The sequence below is a fragment of the Pezoporus flaviventris genome, unplaced genomic scaffold (assembly GCF_033815535.1).
Source record: "Pezoporus flaviventris isolate CSIRO_AGI_PZ_B2104156 unplaced genomic scaffold, CSIRO_AGI_Pfla_v1 ptg000015l, whole genome shotgun sequence".
Lineage (NCBI taxonomy): Eukaryota > Metazoa > Chordata > Aves > Psittaciformes > Psittacidae > Pezoporus > Pezoporus flaviventris.
The window spans coordinates 26,301,685-26,319,686 of NW_026892563.1; the positions used below are offsets into that span (position 1 = coordinate 26,301,685).

General features: G+C 41.4%; 1 protein-coding gene and 1 long non-coding RNA gene across 2 annotated transcripts in view; one reads left to right on the forward strand and one right to left on the reverse strand.

The window, feature by feature from the left end:
• The window catches only part of DPT (dermatopontin), a 28,585-nt gene extending 11,547 nt beyond the window's left edge, over window positions 1–17,038 (forward strand). The window contains exons 3-4 of the mRNA XM_061453859.1: window positions 9,922–10,029; window positions 15,625–17,038. Coding sequence (XP_061309843.1) covers window positions 9,922–10,029; window positions 15,625–15,691 — 175 coding nt within the window. The 3' untranslated portion in view covers window positions 15,692–17,038. The remainder of the gene's footprint in view (window positions 1–9,921; window positions 10,030–15,624) is intronic.
• Window positions 14,044–15,163, reverse strand: LOC133269502 (uncharacterized). Its single transcript, XR_009743475.1, has 2 exons — window positions 15,044–15,163; window positions 14,044–14,957 (listed from the first exon to the last, which is right to left on the reverse strand). It is a non-coding gene; the product is annotated as an uncharacterized LOC133269502 (long non-coding RNA).
• Window positions 17,039–18,002: the final 964 nt, after the last annotated feature.

Sequence of the window (18,002 nt, forward strand, 5' to 3'; positions counted from 1 at the left end):
CAATCGCTGGTGGCAACCTCACAGAGGCTATGGAAAAATGAGCTACACATCCTGACCTTCCCTGTGTCACCAAGTGTGGCTTCTGCGCAGACTGCGTAGAGGAAGCTGATATTGCTCCTGTCTGTTCTTTGTAACAGAACTCATGATTTTACTCTCCAGGGCTACTAATCCAGCTATTCTCACCAATACAAAGAATAACCCATCTGCACTTAAAAAAAAAAAAAAAAGAAAAGAAGAAAATTGGGGTGGTGGGTGTGAATCTGTGCTTGAATCTTTGCTTCAGAACTCAGCTTTGAAGTAAACTTCCCATTGAGATGCATACAAACTGTTTACATGCCTGTTGGTCTTACTTGTCCTGCTGGCTACTGGCCAAACACAAACAGCAGTGGCTTGCTTTCCATCCTTCAGTCTCCTGGCAGCCAGGAGGAAAACAAATATTCTTTCATTATTACAGTTAAAGATTTTAAATTACAGGAACTCTGTAACAAAGTCTTTGAACATTCTCCTACCGCCTTTCCAGCCCACACTGCTTGCGGAGATTTTCTACCCTGTGGGTTTATTTACCTACTTGCCCAGGCTCTTCCCTTTGAGGGAAACTCACCCTAACTTTTAAGCAGTTCTTCCAATCTCCTACTCATCTGATATTGCATGTATTTTCAGAGAGACAATAGAAATCTTCTCTGACCTCTTCTGTTGTCGTTGACAATTCTGCTTTCCTCAGACGTCCTCCTCACAACTACGAACAACTAGGACAACTAGTCTCAGCCTTGCAAATTGACATTCAGAGTAATGCAAATCCCAATGTAAAAGTTACTCATGCAGCATTTCCACCCCAGCTGCATATGGACTCTTGTACTGTCCTTCTATTTCCAACAATGACAACACTCTATTTTCGTGCTTAAAAGAATGCCTTATACAGGTCAGCTGCTACTACTGTCTTGCCATGCAGAAAAGGCAGGCGAAGAGTTTCTCTCTTTAAGCAGGGTAAAAATCCCATGTTCTCATGTTCTTCTGGGAGGGGAGAACTGTAAAACCTCTGAGAAGACCTGTCAGTTGGCTTGTGAAAAGCTTCTGGTGCATAGTTTGTAATTATGGGTTCATTATAAAACCATTTTTACCCTGCATTACCAGCCTCAGTCACTCAGTCTGGAGCCCAGTTTGTTTCATTCAAGCTACTGGCCTATCTTGACACTTCCATATACACTCTCAGCCTGGACAGTCTCTCTTACAGAGTTTTCTTCTACCTGAGAGCCTTGTTTGACCTTATTCTCTTGAAGTGCCTCCTTAAGACATATTTCTTCCAATTTCTTTCAAGCTCTCATTCTGCCTTCTGTGTTAGCAAGGCAGATACAAGCTCCTTCTGCATATAGTTATCCAAATTAGGATGTTATGGTCTGGATGGACAGACAAAATGGTGGGCAAAAGATTGGTGACAAGCTGAGAGGGTAGCAGTTGAGGGGTGATGCCCTGTCTGGGTGCCCATTACAAGCAGAGCAATGTGACTAAGGGTCTACCGTGGGACCTTTCCTACTTAACATCTTTATCAGCGACCTTGAGGAGGCAACAGAGCACACCCTCACCAAGTTCACATATGACACCAAACTGGGACAAACAGCTGTTCAGGGGGATATAAAGAAAAACTTTTGCTCTATGAGGAGAGTGAGACAGTAGAGCAGGTTGCCCAGTGAGGCTGTTCAGGGATCATCCTTGGGGCTGAATAAAGACCTGCTGAGGTCCCTTTCCACTACAGTTATCTTGTGATCCCAAAGAGGATTCTACACCATGCAGTGAAAAGCCCCTCTCCAAAAGAGTGGTCTCCTGCCTATTGTCCCCTGGGAATGGTTTCTTTTCTGTTTTATTCCCTTTACCCTGTCTAAATAGCATCTGGGTGAATGCTAGTTGCTATGCTAACGTATAAGCAACACAAACTGCCATATTGTAGCTCAACCCCCCCTGCTTTTTTCACCTTTTGCTGCTACAGATGTGACTTGTCTGAAATGTTCAACTTCAGCGTGCAGCAACTAGAATTCCCATATCCTAAGCCCAGGAGACCTCATTCACAACTTTGCTTCCACTGGTATTTCCAAATTCAAAAAACCTTGTTTGCTCATCACACTTCTGGTCTGTATCTTGCACTCTGTTTAAGATGCACTTGACAGAGAGAACCCATTTTCCAAATAATCTGCAAAGCAGATCTGGGCTATCATGGGTAGGACCTCAAAATGTATACGCATATAAGGCACAACAAAAATGTGTGTGCATATACAGTATCATTATTTATTACAGTTTCTGCCCCAACCTATAATGGTATTTACCATGTTCCAGAAACAAGCTGTCAAGAAACTATCTGTGGAGAAATGGCTATTAACATGCTGCTGACTCCTGTTTCTTGACTGAATCAGCAAACGCATATTAGTATGTGATTATACGTAAAAGTAAAAAGTGGAAAAGTAATACAGGAAAATATGCAATGACATGTGGTGCCTCGTGGATCATGTGTGACATATACAAAAATCCATATTCAAAGACAGTCCACAGTGCAGAATTTCTCAGCATCCTTGAATTTTAATGTGCAATGAATCCTTCTTTAAGAAATCAAATATGGACAGAAAGGCATTTTAAGAAAACTGACAATACTGAGGTGTGACAAATCTCTTTATTTTAAATTAGCTCTCACCTTGGGTATTTGATCCCTTCTGCTTCCAGCTGTCACTGTAGAGGGGTCTCTGGCAAATACAAAAGCAGGTATTCTGCATGATTTCTCTTGGCTTTTCCTCTTCAAGACTACATTTCTCATGAGGTGGTCTTCCCTAAAATGAATAAACCCAGGTCTTCCCTATGTATATGTTCTATGCAAATGGTTTGTTAGAATTTGACGTGGTTTTATAGCTGGAAGACTCCTGTGGTTTTTGAGTCCTGCTAATACTTATTGGAATGCTAATTTATGACACCATCACGCTGACTGAAACACACAAGTAAACACTTTGCTTAACAATACGGTTAAAGCCAAATACATGGTTATGGACTTTGCTTGGTAGCATCTATACCCTTACTCTTAGAGCCCAGCAGTTCTCTTTTACAGCTCATCTTCTAACCATTAATTCCCAGTTTACCTGCACAGTAATCCCATATTTAAAATAAATATACTAATATTTTCCAGCCTCACAGTTTTGCACTTGGTGTTTAGTTATGGGTTTTTTACAAGTACTTTGTTTCCTTCCTCACCATGCCAAGCTTTGTCATGGATTCTGCACATTTTTACCATACTGAAAATAATTAACATTCCTCACAGGAGGCAGAAGAGCTCCTATTATTTTACCTGGCTAAGGAATACCACCACAGTAAAATAAACCCTGTGCTGATTCAAACCATAAAGGAAGCAAATCCATTGCAGATGCAGAGACAAAGTTATTAAGTGGACCCATTAGAGTTCAGACTTTTCTCTTTGTCAGGAAATTGAAAGCTTGATCCATACTCTCCAAAGCAAACACATGTCACAGAACAGCCCCAAGTCTGCACAGATTGTTTATGACTGTTTCCTCTCTCCAAACAACCAGCAGTTCAAGTGCCAGAAGGTCTGTCTGAAGCTGTGGCTGCTCTCTGTAACAGTTACATTGTCCAGGCAACAATTACATTTTCCAAGAGTTACGGGGCTTAAAGAATTTATTTGTTTTCTTGACTCAACCTGCCAGTTTCATATTGAAACTGATGAGATCCTATGCAGGTTTCTCAGAGATTACCAACAGCAGACATACACATCCAGGAACAGATGTGGCAGAAACATGCACTTCTGCGCAACACAATTCCCCTCCCCGCTTTTCCTTTTCTTCTTCTTTTTTTTTTTTTTTTTTTACATAAAGGTATTTAACTGAGGTTTATTTTGTATCCCAGCAAATACAACCTTACAGCTCAATCTCCAGGACCTTCTTCCAGAGCCATCCTAGGACAAACTCACTTAGTTAATATTGGAAAGCTGGTTAATGTTACTACAGACATGTATTTCCTGAGGAACAGGCATAAGATGCCCTGAGCTATCTGCTGCTGCTTTTACCTTTACTGCACTAGCTCATGCAGGCCTCCAAGAACTGTGGTCCCACTGTGTTGGCCTTGTGGCTCCTCAGCCCTGTGAATGGGAACAGAAGGCCAGTGATGTTTCTAGGAGAATCTGAGATATCAGATCCTGGAGCCTGAACTCAATCCCAAAATACATGCGATACGGCCACATGAGAAAATTGCTTATCTGTAGAGCAGCTCCATGTCACCTCTAGTTCCCTGGCACCCCAGCAATCTGGGATCTAGTTATACTGGGAGCATTAGCAGGGATTTCCGCACAGAGTTTACTAAGACCATCTTTGGCTTCAGCACAGTGTGCTTTTTAAAAGGGGATGACCACTGTTTTCCAGCTGGAGGAAGTATTGAAATTGATTGAAGAGGCATATAATTCCCATGTTCCCTGAATGTAACATGCAGGCTCTTGGCTCTTGAAAAAAACATTCTCCTTTAGGAGAGTCATACATTTGAAGCATTTGTAAATAATGTCTGAAACAGCAAGGCCATTCAGGGGACACTCCTCTTCCTCAAAGGTCAGAAAGTTAAAGTCAAAGATTATATTCTCCTCTCGAAATGAAACAGCTTCTTCTATTCATCTTGTTAGCACTGTAGTTGCACAAGAAATGAAAAATGTAAGAGCACTTTGAAACAACGTAGTTACTAGCAGGGAATAAGTATTTTCAACAGTTGGAGCAAGAAACCATGAGCTCTACCACTGACTGTCTTTGATATTTCAAAAGATTCATTTCTTTCATCTGCTTGGTATCTGAAGGCAAGGCATACCTACAGTTCCCATTTACTTCTCCAAGGGGCAGGCTGTACAGTATTGATAAGGCCATTGGTGGGACTCAGTCTTTTGATCAGTAAACCATAGACTGATGGTAACTATTTCTGAAAGTCAGTCATTACAAAGAGTGCTAGGGATCACTATGGGTTAGGACTAAACACTCAGTGCTAAATGAGTAACAGTGTTTTCTATTAATCGCTAACAGTAATTCTTCACCATGGAAAATAAACAACATTACTACTTTCAGACTACAACAATAACAACACTAACCATGTTAAATATTTTTGTGCCTTTTTCCAGTGTTTCCTACCCTGAGCAAGATTTATAGGGTTATAGTAAAGTACATTAGAAAAACATGGGGATGGGTGCAGTGATGCAAACCAGTCAGAAGCTAAACTGTCCTACATCACTCTGTCCCAGCTAAAAACCCCATTATGAAAATACCTTTTTCTGTCATGTTTTCCCGCTCTCCCACACACATGCCTAACCACTTATATCCCTTCTCACAAACCTTTCTTCCCAGGTTTTTAATGTAGAAATTACCTGCTTTCTCCTCTTGACACCTATATGCATATCTGGGTTTAGTAAACAATCCCACTAAATGCACCCTGATAGCCCCTACACAGATCCTCTGCCTCCTTGGAGTTCATCTGGCACCAAACTACTCAGTGCTTAGATCCCATGATCGGTATAACACGGATCTTCTCACAGCAGATTTGCAAGCTTCTCTCCTAGGGCCTTCCCTCATGTATCCTTCTCAGGCACCACAAGCACCACGGCTTGGCTATAGAGGCCTTAGGTTTTGGGTTATATGCCCCAAAACAGCAGCAGGGACTTTTGTCTCAGCACTTGCTATTCCCAAACTTCTCACTACTCCCCTAGCTCAGTTTCCTTTGTTAAGAGGTCAGTGCTAGAAGTGCTTACAGGGCCCTTGGGCAGATTACTGTGGATGGTTCTTCCCAAATGGGTCTTGCCTTCAGGCTTGGAGTCTTTGGGAGTCCAGACTCCCGTGGGCAGGCGAACTCTCACCAACTAGTGCAAAAAGTCTCTCACTTGTTTCATAACTCCTCTCAGGTACAAACCATATATTGCCACATGTGGCTTATAAATGTTACCAAGTTTGTAAATAAATTACCTGTCTGTAAGGTGGTTCACAGTTGATATGAAACACTTGATAACAAGGTTACAGACCAAACTACAACAAATGCTGAGGGAACTGCTGTCTTGAGCTGGGCAGACCACTTCGAGAAAACCCTTAATGGCTGAATTAAATGATCAGAATTTCTCCCTTCCAGGATGAGAAAACCACCTACTGAATATCCCTATGCATTAAACACTAGAGTATCCTTCAGTGCAGATCTTCTGTGTGACTTAGACTGAATTCCAAAACTGGGGATGATGGAGAAGAGCTGGGTCACACCACAGAGCCCTGCTATATGACAACCAATTGCATTTCCTCCCAGATGATACAGCACAATCCAGATGACCTTGAGATGCATGGATTTAAGGGAACAGTTTCATAAATGAGTACAGCAGACATCAAAGAGAACTGAATTAGACAGACAGACCAAACAGACACAAGCGAACTTGAACATTGCTGTCATAACACTCTTTATAACTTTTCTCTCCAGAGCAAAAGGAGTCCGTGTAGGCATCTGTCTATGCAACAAGACAAACTGCAGAGCAGCTCAAGTCCCCAATTCACTTACTTTCAGTAACTGCATATATTTGATTTTTGAATATGCTTAGTGGAGGAGCCTTAGGAGGCTGAATGATAATGTGGAGAAGTTTATAATAGAGAGGGAGGGGAAGATGACAGCAGGCAGAAGAAGAGGGAAGCTAAATGAAGGCTCACTACTGCATCCATTCACTTCAAAATAACATCACTTGCTCCTGTGAAAGGCCTGCGAGATCCTTCACAGCAATTCAGGAGCTTGTCATCAGATTTCCTTTTCAACTGAAAGACTCATGAAACAAGTTCAAAGAACTAACTCTCAGTTCTGTCTCTCAGTAGAACTGCAAGCTGCTTTTGAACCTTGTGTTTTGCAGAGTCTTGTCTGCCCAGTACATAGCACTGGTCAAGATCACAGAACATTTTCCTTGCTGAACGCCAAACAGATGTTACAAAACACATTTGGTGGAACATATATATAAACACGTCTTGGCGTTTTCTCATAATAAACCTAAAAAGCACAAAACCCTGGAGCTGATGGGGGAATGCAGAACTGAATTCTGGTCCATAGCTGGTTTTCATGCCACATTTTAAAAACCTCCTACACCCCAGGAATCTTCGAAGACGTATTATCAGACTCTCAGGCTCCAAATTAGTAAACTAAATATGGGGACTCTCCTCTGGCAGAGGAAGCAGCCACACCATTAACCTTTCTTATCCTCCAAAACAGAGTGTCCACATTCTGCCTGCTGTGTCTCTGAGGTATTGGCTGAGACTCTGCTAGTTGGTCTGGGCTAAAACTGCTCCAGGGGTTGCTCTAATAAATTACATGTATAGGCAATTGAGTTACAGTGCCCAGAAACATTCTCTGGTGCTGTTTAACTTACTAGCATAGATGTAACTCTTATTTCTCTTGGGCTCTGGCTATGGATCCAGAAATAGGCTCTAGTTCCCAGGTTCAGACCCACAGCTTCACTGAAGGAAGACTCATGCATGCAAAAAAGTCCTCCTCAAGGGCTTGATTTCTGTGTAAAGAAAATGGATAAAATGCAGACCATGTAGCAGAGGTCAGGCTTTGTGCAGTATGCTTCAGCTCTCACTACAGCTCTGGGCATGGAGTGCAGGGCCCTGAAAGGAGCTCTTTGCAAACTGAAGGGCTTTCAGCAAGTTGGCTATACCAAGGGACCAGCTTATGGTCAGCTAAAGGTTTTGCTATGGGGCCATAAAACTGTATTATAGATTCAAGTCATAGGCTGTCTAAGTAAAGAGGTATTCAAGTCAGAGTTTTAAAATGCCTGATACTGACAAATAAATACATATTTGGGAGCACAAGGGGAGATGTCCTGAAAGCAAAAATGGTAACACCAGCCTTCAATCAAAATAGCAAATAAAGCAGGTCTGCCATTGTTTGATAGAAACACATTCAAGTGATGATCTTTAGTCTAAGAAAAATCACCAGCTAACCAGTCAGAAGCCACAGGGAACAGCCTTTTATAATATTTATATTTATTTTCTTTGCCTGGGTCAGAGCCAGCTCCCTTAAATTCCATAGTGGTTTCATTTTTGACTTTTCATGGGAGCTGGGCTGAAAACTGTGGCTCTAATTTTCCACTTGCAGAGCATACTGGTGACTCTGTCTATTTATCCATCCCAACAATTGCTCATGTGCATGGTTTCTTCTGTTTCTCCTAGTCCACAGCAGGTGTCTGCATGACCTGTGAAATACTGCTGTAGTTCTTACCAACAGCACAGCACTGCAAGGCCTCCACAAATCCAGGGGCCCTTGATCAGAGCTCTGACAACAGACACTGTGACCAGGCCTGATCTTCTACTTCCCAAACACACCTGAGGACAGGTGTTCTTGTACTACAACTGGTAATCTGACGATTGCCATGGCCAAAGGACTTGAGAACGAGATCTTCAAAGAAAGAAGCTGACTGCTGACACTTAGGGATCTTATAAAGGCCATGCTTGAGCTTCACACTTAATCCCATTTTTCAGTTGTCAAGGAATAATGATTTGTTACAAGGAATGGTGTTAGAACTGAATGATGTGACTTAAGTCCAGGTCAGCTTCAGCTTTTGAAAATTAAAGAAAAATATCTGCTTTGCAAAGAAGATGTAAAAAGCATAAAAAAGGGCAGACAAGGTGATCAAAAATACATTTAAAAAACACAGAGAACGATGGAAATTTCAGAGGAGTTTTTTTGTTATAGCAAGTGGCTCCAGGAGTAAACAGCGCAATGTTCCAGAGTCCCTCAGTTTTCAGGTAAACTTTCCGTGTCTGAGTATTCCAAGAGTTCTGGTTTGGGCTCCAAATGCACCCAAACATCTAATTTTAAAAACTTAAAACTATCCTGATAATTATATTCCTGAAGAATAAAATATTTAAGCTTGTGCCCAGACCCCACTGGTTTAACGAAATCTAAACATGTACATGAGTGCTTGGCTGGCAAGTGCAAAGATCACCTTCAAGCATCATTCAAGCACTGCTGCTGGGCTGAATGAAGTCAGAAAAATGGTTGTCAGGATTTCTGTAGAGGCATCTTAACCCTGTTAGTCTCTAGAGGAGCTGAACCATTCATTTCCAGAGAGACAGCATCCCCCTTACAAGGAATCTAATTCTTCCCTGCGCCATTTCAAAGTGATGCTGACACAATGCCACTAGCAACACCCATGTAAAATGGAGTAATACAAGGAAAGACTAGTGCCAGGTTTCCATTCCTGACCTCTAACATAATGTTGACATAAATTACTGGTCAAGATCCCAGCTCCTTCCTGCATCTGTTCATTATCTCTAAAACCAAGTACTGTATTGCCTAGTTCTCAGGGAAGCAGGAACCATAATTTGATTAATAAGTACAAAATCACTTTGAGCTTCTTAGATAAAATACATGGAACAAATATTGTCCAGGCCCATATTTTTACATTATAAACTAGGCAGAAAGTGGGAACAACAAAGAGGAATGGATTAATTGCTACATTCATATAATATAATTCATAAATGGATAAATGCTTGCAGCTATTTGACTTGGCAACATTTGCAGCACTCCACAGCAGTAAACCAAACAGAGTCAAAAGAGGATGGAGCAAATCCCTGCAATAAACACATAAGTGGTAGACAAGCTCTTGTTCACACTGCTTTTATGCCAGAGTTGCAGACGCATACACATAAAATACTCCAGCTTGCTCCTAACAGTTCTAAACTTACTGAAATGCACTCAAATAACTACATGAATTAGTTGTGTAGAAGATAAAGGCAGTCTCACAGGGGACACTACATCTTGTGGTGCTGATAAGAAACAAGAACTTTCAAAGCAGCAGGAAAAATTTACTATTTGAGTTGCATTCTGTCAAGTGCTTTTTTTATAAGATGCTAAATTCTACTGTCTTCTTTTTCCTTAATGTAAAAGGTTAACAACAGAATATCCAGGACACTATGGAGAAGATATGGACATGATGATGTACACTTATGACTACTACATCCGTGGGGCAACCACAACTTTCTCTGCTGTAGACAGGTTTGCTTTTCCCTTGTTTCATTAGAACTTTTAATTATTTTATTTTAAAAAAGGTCTTCCTTTGCTGTTTCCCCCAATCAGTGCACAGCTACACATCATCTGCTGTGGTATTCAGCAGCAGGTGAGTACTTCTGAGGACCATAGTGGATATGGCTAATTGTTCCAGGTGGTGCATCAGGCATAGAGCACCTTCATGTACAAGCGGGTCATTTGCCATGTCCATCTGAGCAGTGAAAAATGCAGCAATAAGAGGCTTGGCTGAATCTGAGCTATGCAAAGTGTAAACCAGATGTTTAGTTTTGTTTCTCACCTAGAGTATCTTTCATCTAACTCAGTAAAAAACCAGCCTGAACACCCTGTCCTTTCAGGGAATGAAGCACTTACTATTTCTTTTTGGAGAAGCAGGGAATCTGCCATCATGTGAAGATCAGACCCTACAAACTGCAATGTGAATGCTGTAAATTGCCCAATCCATTGCGACACATTTCTAACAGATTTGACGCCACACCAGGAATTAAGGCAATGCAGTGCACATAGATCCCTTTCCAGAAAACAACTTAACAATTTTTAATTTGGACTTAACGTAAACCCCACAGTGCTGTTTGCCTGGGACTACAAAGATCATTACAGAGCAAGTTTAAGGAGAGTGTGGTCACTGAAACCTGATTGTGGGAGAGGGATTTTAATTCTTTACTCTCAAGCTGACCTCTAATACATCGAGTGTGAGCTATTTCTTTGCTGATGTTTTTTATTAGACACCTCAGTCCAGCATATTAAAGCATTTGTTATCAAACACAGGACAGACAGCAAGGCAAGGCATACTGTGCTGGCCTATCACTGCCAAAACTGTCTAGAAGAGAAGGGGGGAGAGAAAAGAGAAGTGGGAGTTTAAACGCACCCGCAGTTCAAGATTCCTCTAGTAACACTCAAAGGAACCGAGGTGCTTTTGGCACTGTGATACTCTCAATTTGCTGGAGTTCACTAGGAGTCCCTCAGACAAAAGCTTACTTAAAATACTTAAAATAAGGAGCTGCAGGTCCATAACTGTAATTTTCTGGCGAAAATTCATTAGCTTGTTCATTGCCAAATGGAAGCCATGTCTGGAAATTGCTCCTACAAGTCCAAGAGTAACTTTCACAGTTAACTGAATCAGTATGTGTTTATCCCTTTAGATAAAAAAATTACAGGGTTGCAAGGGACATCCCTTGTTCTGGGTTTTTTCTCTTAAACACTTCCCAGTGCTGTTATCCTTGTTCCTCATAACTATAGCAGAAAGTAGGGGAGATAAAGCAGACATGCTCCCCCTTGCAGCTGGATTCCAGCCTCCATCAGATACAGACCAGGGAAAAGTCAGAAATCACAAGGACAAGCCTCAAAAACAGAGCAGTTGAGGTAATGGATGCCTCTGAGCAGATTTCTATCTCTGACTGCTGAAGGCTTAACACAGCCCTCAGAATGGAATAGCAGTGGGGGGACTAGGCAGGAGCAGAGCAGCACCACAGGGGTGTACATCAGGAGTAAAGGTCCTCACAGGTTATGGGACCGCAGCACCTGGAAAGGGAAGAAACCACCAACACCTTCGTCCTACTGCTGCTGTGACAACAGAGATGAACCTGCAAAATAGTAGCAGGTGAAAACTGTAGAGAAAACATATTATGATTTGCAATCCAGGAGACTTTTCTGTGCTAATGAACTTTCTGGCTCCCAACTTCCAGAATGACTAAAACCAACTTGTGTTGTCTAGTCTATGAAGTGAAAAATATTCCTGCTACACCAGTTCATAATTCAGACTCATGCCAGCCTATCCTGAGTGGCATACTCACAAAAGTCAGCAGAGTTTGTCAGCCTAAATGGTTCTTTGCATCTGATTGAGGCAGAATAGGAGCACAAAAATCTATTCCAAGTTTCAGCCTGCCAGTAGAACACACATGCAGCTTGTCTGTGTAAAGATGCTGTAGACTTTGAGACTGCTTTTCATTTTTAAGCACATAATTAAAATTGTGTCCATACTATTTAGCCCATGATGGGCAACGCTCTTGAGCTAATAAGAGGCACAAAAAACCCCTCTGAAGGTATTTTAGTTTAAACTTTGCTTCAAACAGCTCAGTATTTTTAGACTTTTCGAATAAACTTGCAGAAATCATATCTTCCTTTATTACTCCCTAAGACGTTGTATCACTGAGGTCACTGCTGATACACAGATATTTGAGAGAGCAGGTGATGCCTCTGGCAAAAGCTGTAGAAAGTTTAGAAAGGTGGTATCCCCACCTCCTCTTCCATAATATCTCTCTGTACATTTCCATGCCTGTGTATCAGGAATGAATGAAGGAGCTGCTGTGCATCATCAGACATTTTAAGTGCTCATGTGTGGAGAACAGACTTCAGAAGTGGTTACATTTTTCAGCTCCACTTTAAATGGGTCAAAGGAGAAAACAATTGTCTATAAAGCAAAACAAAAGCAGCTGGAGAGAATTAGCAGAGGCCTGAAATACCCCTGGGAGCATATCTGGGACCAGTGGTAACACTATTGCAGACAGGCTGACCTGTGGAGGTAGGTAAGTTAACATGTACAGGGAATGGCAGTATTTTTTGTTAAACAGAGTGACACAGGCAAGTTTCAGAGGGGGTGTGTGAACCTGGCTGTAAACAACTGAAAATACCCACATAGACATGTACATTGTAAAATAGCTTCCAAAATTAAAAATAATCATAGATTCATAGAATGGTTTGGGTTGGAAGGGACCTTAAAGATCATCTAGTTCCACCCGCCCTGGAAGGGAGACACCTTCCACTAGACCAGCCTGAGCTCTGAAACATGCTAAGTGAGGAAGGCAGGGGTCCCTCACAGAACCTTGGTCAGGGACTGTGGTCTGGTTGGATCTGTCTTTCAAGCCCAGAGAGTACCACTGGAGCATTCCCCACCCAACCTGCAGCAAGTAGCTTGGACAGGAGGTGGGGATTACCAGATGTGCTTGGTAGGTACCACAGCTTGGTATTCACGGCCTAATGTAAAAACAGCATGTGAAGACTGTCAAAATCTCATTTCTTTTACAAAACTGTTCTCTGCTCTTATTTGGGTGATCTGAAGAGCCATTAGTTTCTTAACTGCTCAGACATCACCACTGAAATACCCTGACAACAAGTACATCTGAAATGCCTGGACAAGCTGGGTATCTACCAAGCTCAGCTGAGCTAAATTCTAGGGTATTTTAGGTCCCTAATAAGTTTCATATGATCAAAGAAAGAGGATTTTGTCAAACTCAATAGGAAAAGGAATTCATAGATAATTTTTTAACTAAATTGGAAACAGATTGTTTGGCAATATTTGGATATAAAAGATATTTTCCCTGTAGCATCAAAAATTCAAATCTGACAGCACATGACAGCTGGAGAGTAAAGGCGACAATTCAATATTGACTCCCCAAGCCAAGGAAAATGCAGCAAATCAGCAATTTGGAGGGGACCTACAAACTGGTGTTAAGAATTTGCAGAGGCATGTTCATATATATTCTAGAGTGTGCCGCACTGGACAATTCCAGATGGGATATGCACCCCTGCTGGAAAACATGAATGGGATCTACAAATTGAAACAGGCTGATTACTATTGAATTTAAAACACAGTAACAATGGTACAGAGCAATAGCCTACATCCTGAAAAGTTGGACATATGCGTAACTTCAAACATAAGTAATACAAAAAAGGATGTATTAAGACAGTAAATGTATAAACCTATTGTCCATTGACCACATGGATATATGCCAGAGTGTCTGCAAATTCAATCTGAAATTGCAACTTCAGAAATAATTCTGTTCTGATATTTTAAAGCATGTTATTAATTTAGGTAACTAAAATACATTTATTTTAAAGAACTTGACTTTTAACTTTACGATACCCTGGTTTAGAAAAATAATTTTACCCCAGCTTTTGAGCTAAAAGTCTCTCTGACAAAAGGTACTAGTTTAGCAGATCTTAATTTTGACTCATATAATCCTGTTAATCCACATATGTGCCACCTTTTGGTCTGTCTAGGTAGCTTGGTGACCAAAAGAGTAATAACTGTCTTTGAAATGCATGCATATAATCCAAATGAGGACTTCCTAAAATAAACCTAAAAATGAATCTTGCATTTCATTAACCTTTGGGTTTATGAGGAAATTACAATTAAAACCCATCTAGGAAAAGCCCAAATTACACACTATATAACTAAACACAGACTTGCTGGTGAGTGTGAGACAGACCCATTCCAAACAACGCTAAGCATAAGCTGGTAAAGTGGCATAGTAAATTTCCAATTAAAAACCTCAGCTAATGAAAGCTGAAATGAGACACTTTATATCTACACAGAGCTTAAGAGTCAAATTACTCTTATTTCAGGATAGAGTCACACAGCCAATGAAAACACGTAAGAGCCACTCATACCAAAACCTGGGCTCAGGTGTCTCAGTATATCCCTGAGAGACAGCAGGTTCTGCACCATTTTCCTCACTGTTTACAGCTGGTCACCAGGAAACCAGGATGGTGCAGGAGTCTTGAAAAGCAAGCTCCTATTGAATCACTCCAGTAGCATTACCTGTCGCATGCCTCAGGTTTAGGAGATCACCATTAGCAGAATCAAAACCTTCAGAAACCTCCCAGAGTATTACCCACTACCAATTTAAATGATGGCTGCCATCTGCAAGGACTGTACTTTAGATGTGAACTCCTGTTAGCCAGTACCAAGTAGTCTAAATTGAACATTTGCTCCATAGCAGGACAGTATTCAATCCTTTGAACTTACACCTTTTTGTCAAGGGGAAATTTAACACACAATAAAATCAGGTGGAAATTTGCAGCCTATTGGACAGTAGACTATTGGCTTCCACTGTTGAATCCTGCTGCTCCAGTCATGCTTCCAGCCAGCAGTTGTTAGTAGGTATGGTATCACCCTCCTGAGAGAGAACACAGACATCCAATTACTCACAGACTAGGAAGAGCATAAACTCTCCTTACATTCATATACATTGCTCTGCCTCACATGTGACTTGCGGAAGTCAAGGATGACAAGTGAATTTAATTTCTCTCACTACTGATTCCTTCATATCTTTAATAAAAGGTTGAAGCTAGATGACCTGGGGGAAGAAAAAGAGAAAAAAAAAAAAAAAGAGAAAAAAAAAAAAAGTTAATTTTGCTGTGTGAATAACTCCCCGCTTAGAAATGACTTAAAAATCACACACAATTTTATTTTGTACACATTCCTGAGCAATATATCACACATCAATGACTTTTCACAGAAACATCCTTTTCCTCTTGATCACTGATGTAAAGTCGATTTAGGACTGATCACCACCAACAGTCATTGTTTTCTGAAGGATACTCAGAGACCTGATTATTCAGAGAGCTGATTTTCTCCCCTTGTAAGGAAGTGTGAAGGAATTATATTGGACACATTTAATCTCCTTCCATCCCATAAAACCACAAAATATCCACAGGAAAGTTAGCTAATGGCAGGCAGATGTTTTTGTTGCCACAGTACCTGGGGTAAAGTTATTCTTACTTGTGTAGTCTTATCCTCTGCCACTCTGGATCACTAATATCTCTCTCTTGCCTCTCATGCAGGGATCGTCAGTGGAAATTCATTGTCTGCAGGATGACAGAGTATGACTGCCCATTTCAAAATGTTTAAAAGATTGAGTGTACCTCACTTGGAAAGCTTGGGGACAGACAGGGTGGGATGAGGCTCAGTGATTACAGAACAGCAATTAGGCTCACAAAAAAATACCAAGACTCATCAGCTGTCTGCTGAAGATACAATTCTTTCCCTCTGGAGCTAATGAATAAATTACCAGCCCACACACTTGCAACAGCAATTTTGGAGGATTCCTTCAAGCTGCACTGGCAGTCGTATCCCCCAATTAAAATTGATTATGGCATACAGGTTTATGATACTCAAGTCAATGGCATATGCACTATTACCTTTTTTATATAAATGTATAGCCATTCTGAACACTTGCAACTTTCTTTCACATAGCAACTTTGTATAAATTGCCTCCTAGTACAATCACTCAAAATGAGGTAGAAACACACTATAAGCTTTCCAATGTGAACTAGACTTTCCTGCCTTCTACTTTGTACTTGGAACCAATGCAGTGATCCCTACCAGCTTCTCAGCACCAGTAGCTGAGAGTGTGCTGAAAGAGGCATCAGGAGGTCTCTGATGCATCTGGCATTACATGTACAGCCCTCAGTGTAATCCCACTGCAACAAAGGTCTGCCTGCACAGAGGAACTCCAAGTATTTACGACACTAGAAGTATCAATACCTGATTAAATGAGCATAGATCCATCAATAAAAACAGAAGCCTAACCACCCAGCTTTACTGACAGTGTCTTTTATACCGTCTTAAAGGTCTCTCATGCCATAACTAGCCAGGAGCTCTACTCTAGGCAAACCCTGGAGCAGGTCAGGCCACTTGCTCTCTCAGTAAATACAAATACTGCACTTGTCAGGAGTCTGCTTTTTAGGTGGATTGTGTTTCCACCATGGATGCCTAAACAAATTTCATCTGCCCTTGTTAATATACTTTTGGCTTAGAATAGACAAATAAAGCTAATGACTTAGGTGACCTCAGTTCCTCCAACTTGCAGACCTCATTCCCTGTAAAGGATTAGCTGGCCATGCTTCAAAACTGCACAGCACTTGTGCAGCTGTAATCCAATAAGAAAGAATATTGATTTCTTCCAGGAAGGTCAGAGGCAGGAGTTTTGCTCTTGAACAAACCAGAATTTAGTGTTCAGTTTCTCAGCTGATGAAGTCAGTGGCAAACTTAGCAGTGGCTTGCATGGTGCTGGCTCAAGGGCCATGATGACCCTGTGCGTCAATTTAGTTGTAACGCTTCATAGGAAACAAGAGGTGTCAGGCAGTCAGTTTCCATGTTCCAAGCATTTTTAATATATTTGCTAGCATACCCTCAAGTGTGAGCATTAAAACTACACTTGTCCAATAAAAGTATAATGGGTTTTGCATTACTGTAGCCTTGTTCTTTCTTGATTTTACTTACACCAGCTTATTAGTTTACACACAAAGAAACCCTCTGTCATTCCCAGAGACCATGGTGGTGATTAGAGAGTTTCTGTGAGAGCCCATTGCTGAGACATGTACATAACAGCGGGAAAGAGAAATCAAGAGCCCCAGGGAAGCTGGAGAAGCTTGTTAGCTGACACAAGTGGACAGGCAAAAGAAGCCAGTGGAGCTCCAAACAGTACAACACCATATGAAAAGGCACTCATGGCAGGGAGTTGATGGAAAAGGCCAGGCACTATAATCAGGCATAGAAAGATCATCTAGGAAGACCCGCTCTAAATTGATACCATCTTATGCACAATTTTATCTTGACTGCTGTGGCTGCTCTCAATTCTGTGTGTGCACCATGGTCTTATGGAGGCCTCTGTGGGGGACACTGCAAGATCAGCTTAAGCTCATTTAGACCCACAGCACCATGGAAAGGAGCAGTTCTACTCTGCCATCCACTGGCGTGGCAGTGTGACATTGTCCCATATACCACCTTTCTCCTTCATCCCTGTCCCAGTCACTTCCTTCCACCCATGCTCTATTCCCAGCTCCGCCCCAGCAGTGCATCTGTGTGGGATACATTTCACAGGACTCCTCTTCAGGAACTTAAGTAATTCTCAGATGAGAAAAGGAGTGGGTGGGAAACAGAATGTATCTTGGGAGAAGGCAGAAATGGGATGTGGACCAAAAAAACCCAAAAAAGCTGAACTGAGGCAGAGAAAAAGTGGTTCCTAAGAACTCCTAGGACAGCCAGTCAGCAAAGCCAGGAAGTGAATTTACGTTTTATCATCTAAGTTTTTATCTAAGTTGCAGCATCCATTTCTAATGTTAGGTAATCTTTCCATGTTGGCAGACATTTCTCCAAAGCTGATAAGGTTCCAGCCCAAATTCCTCAGCACAGAGCAGGGCGATAATGAGCCTGCCTT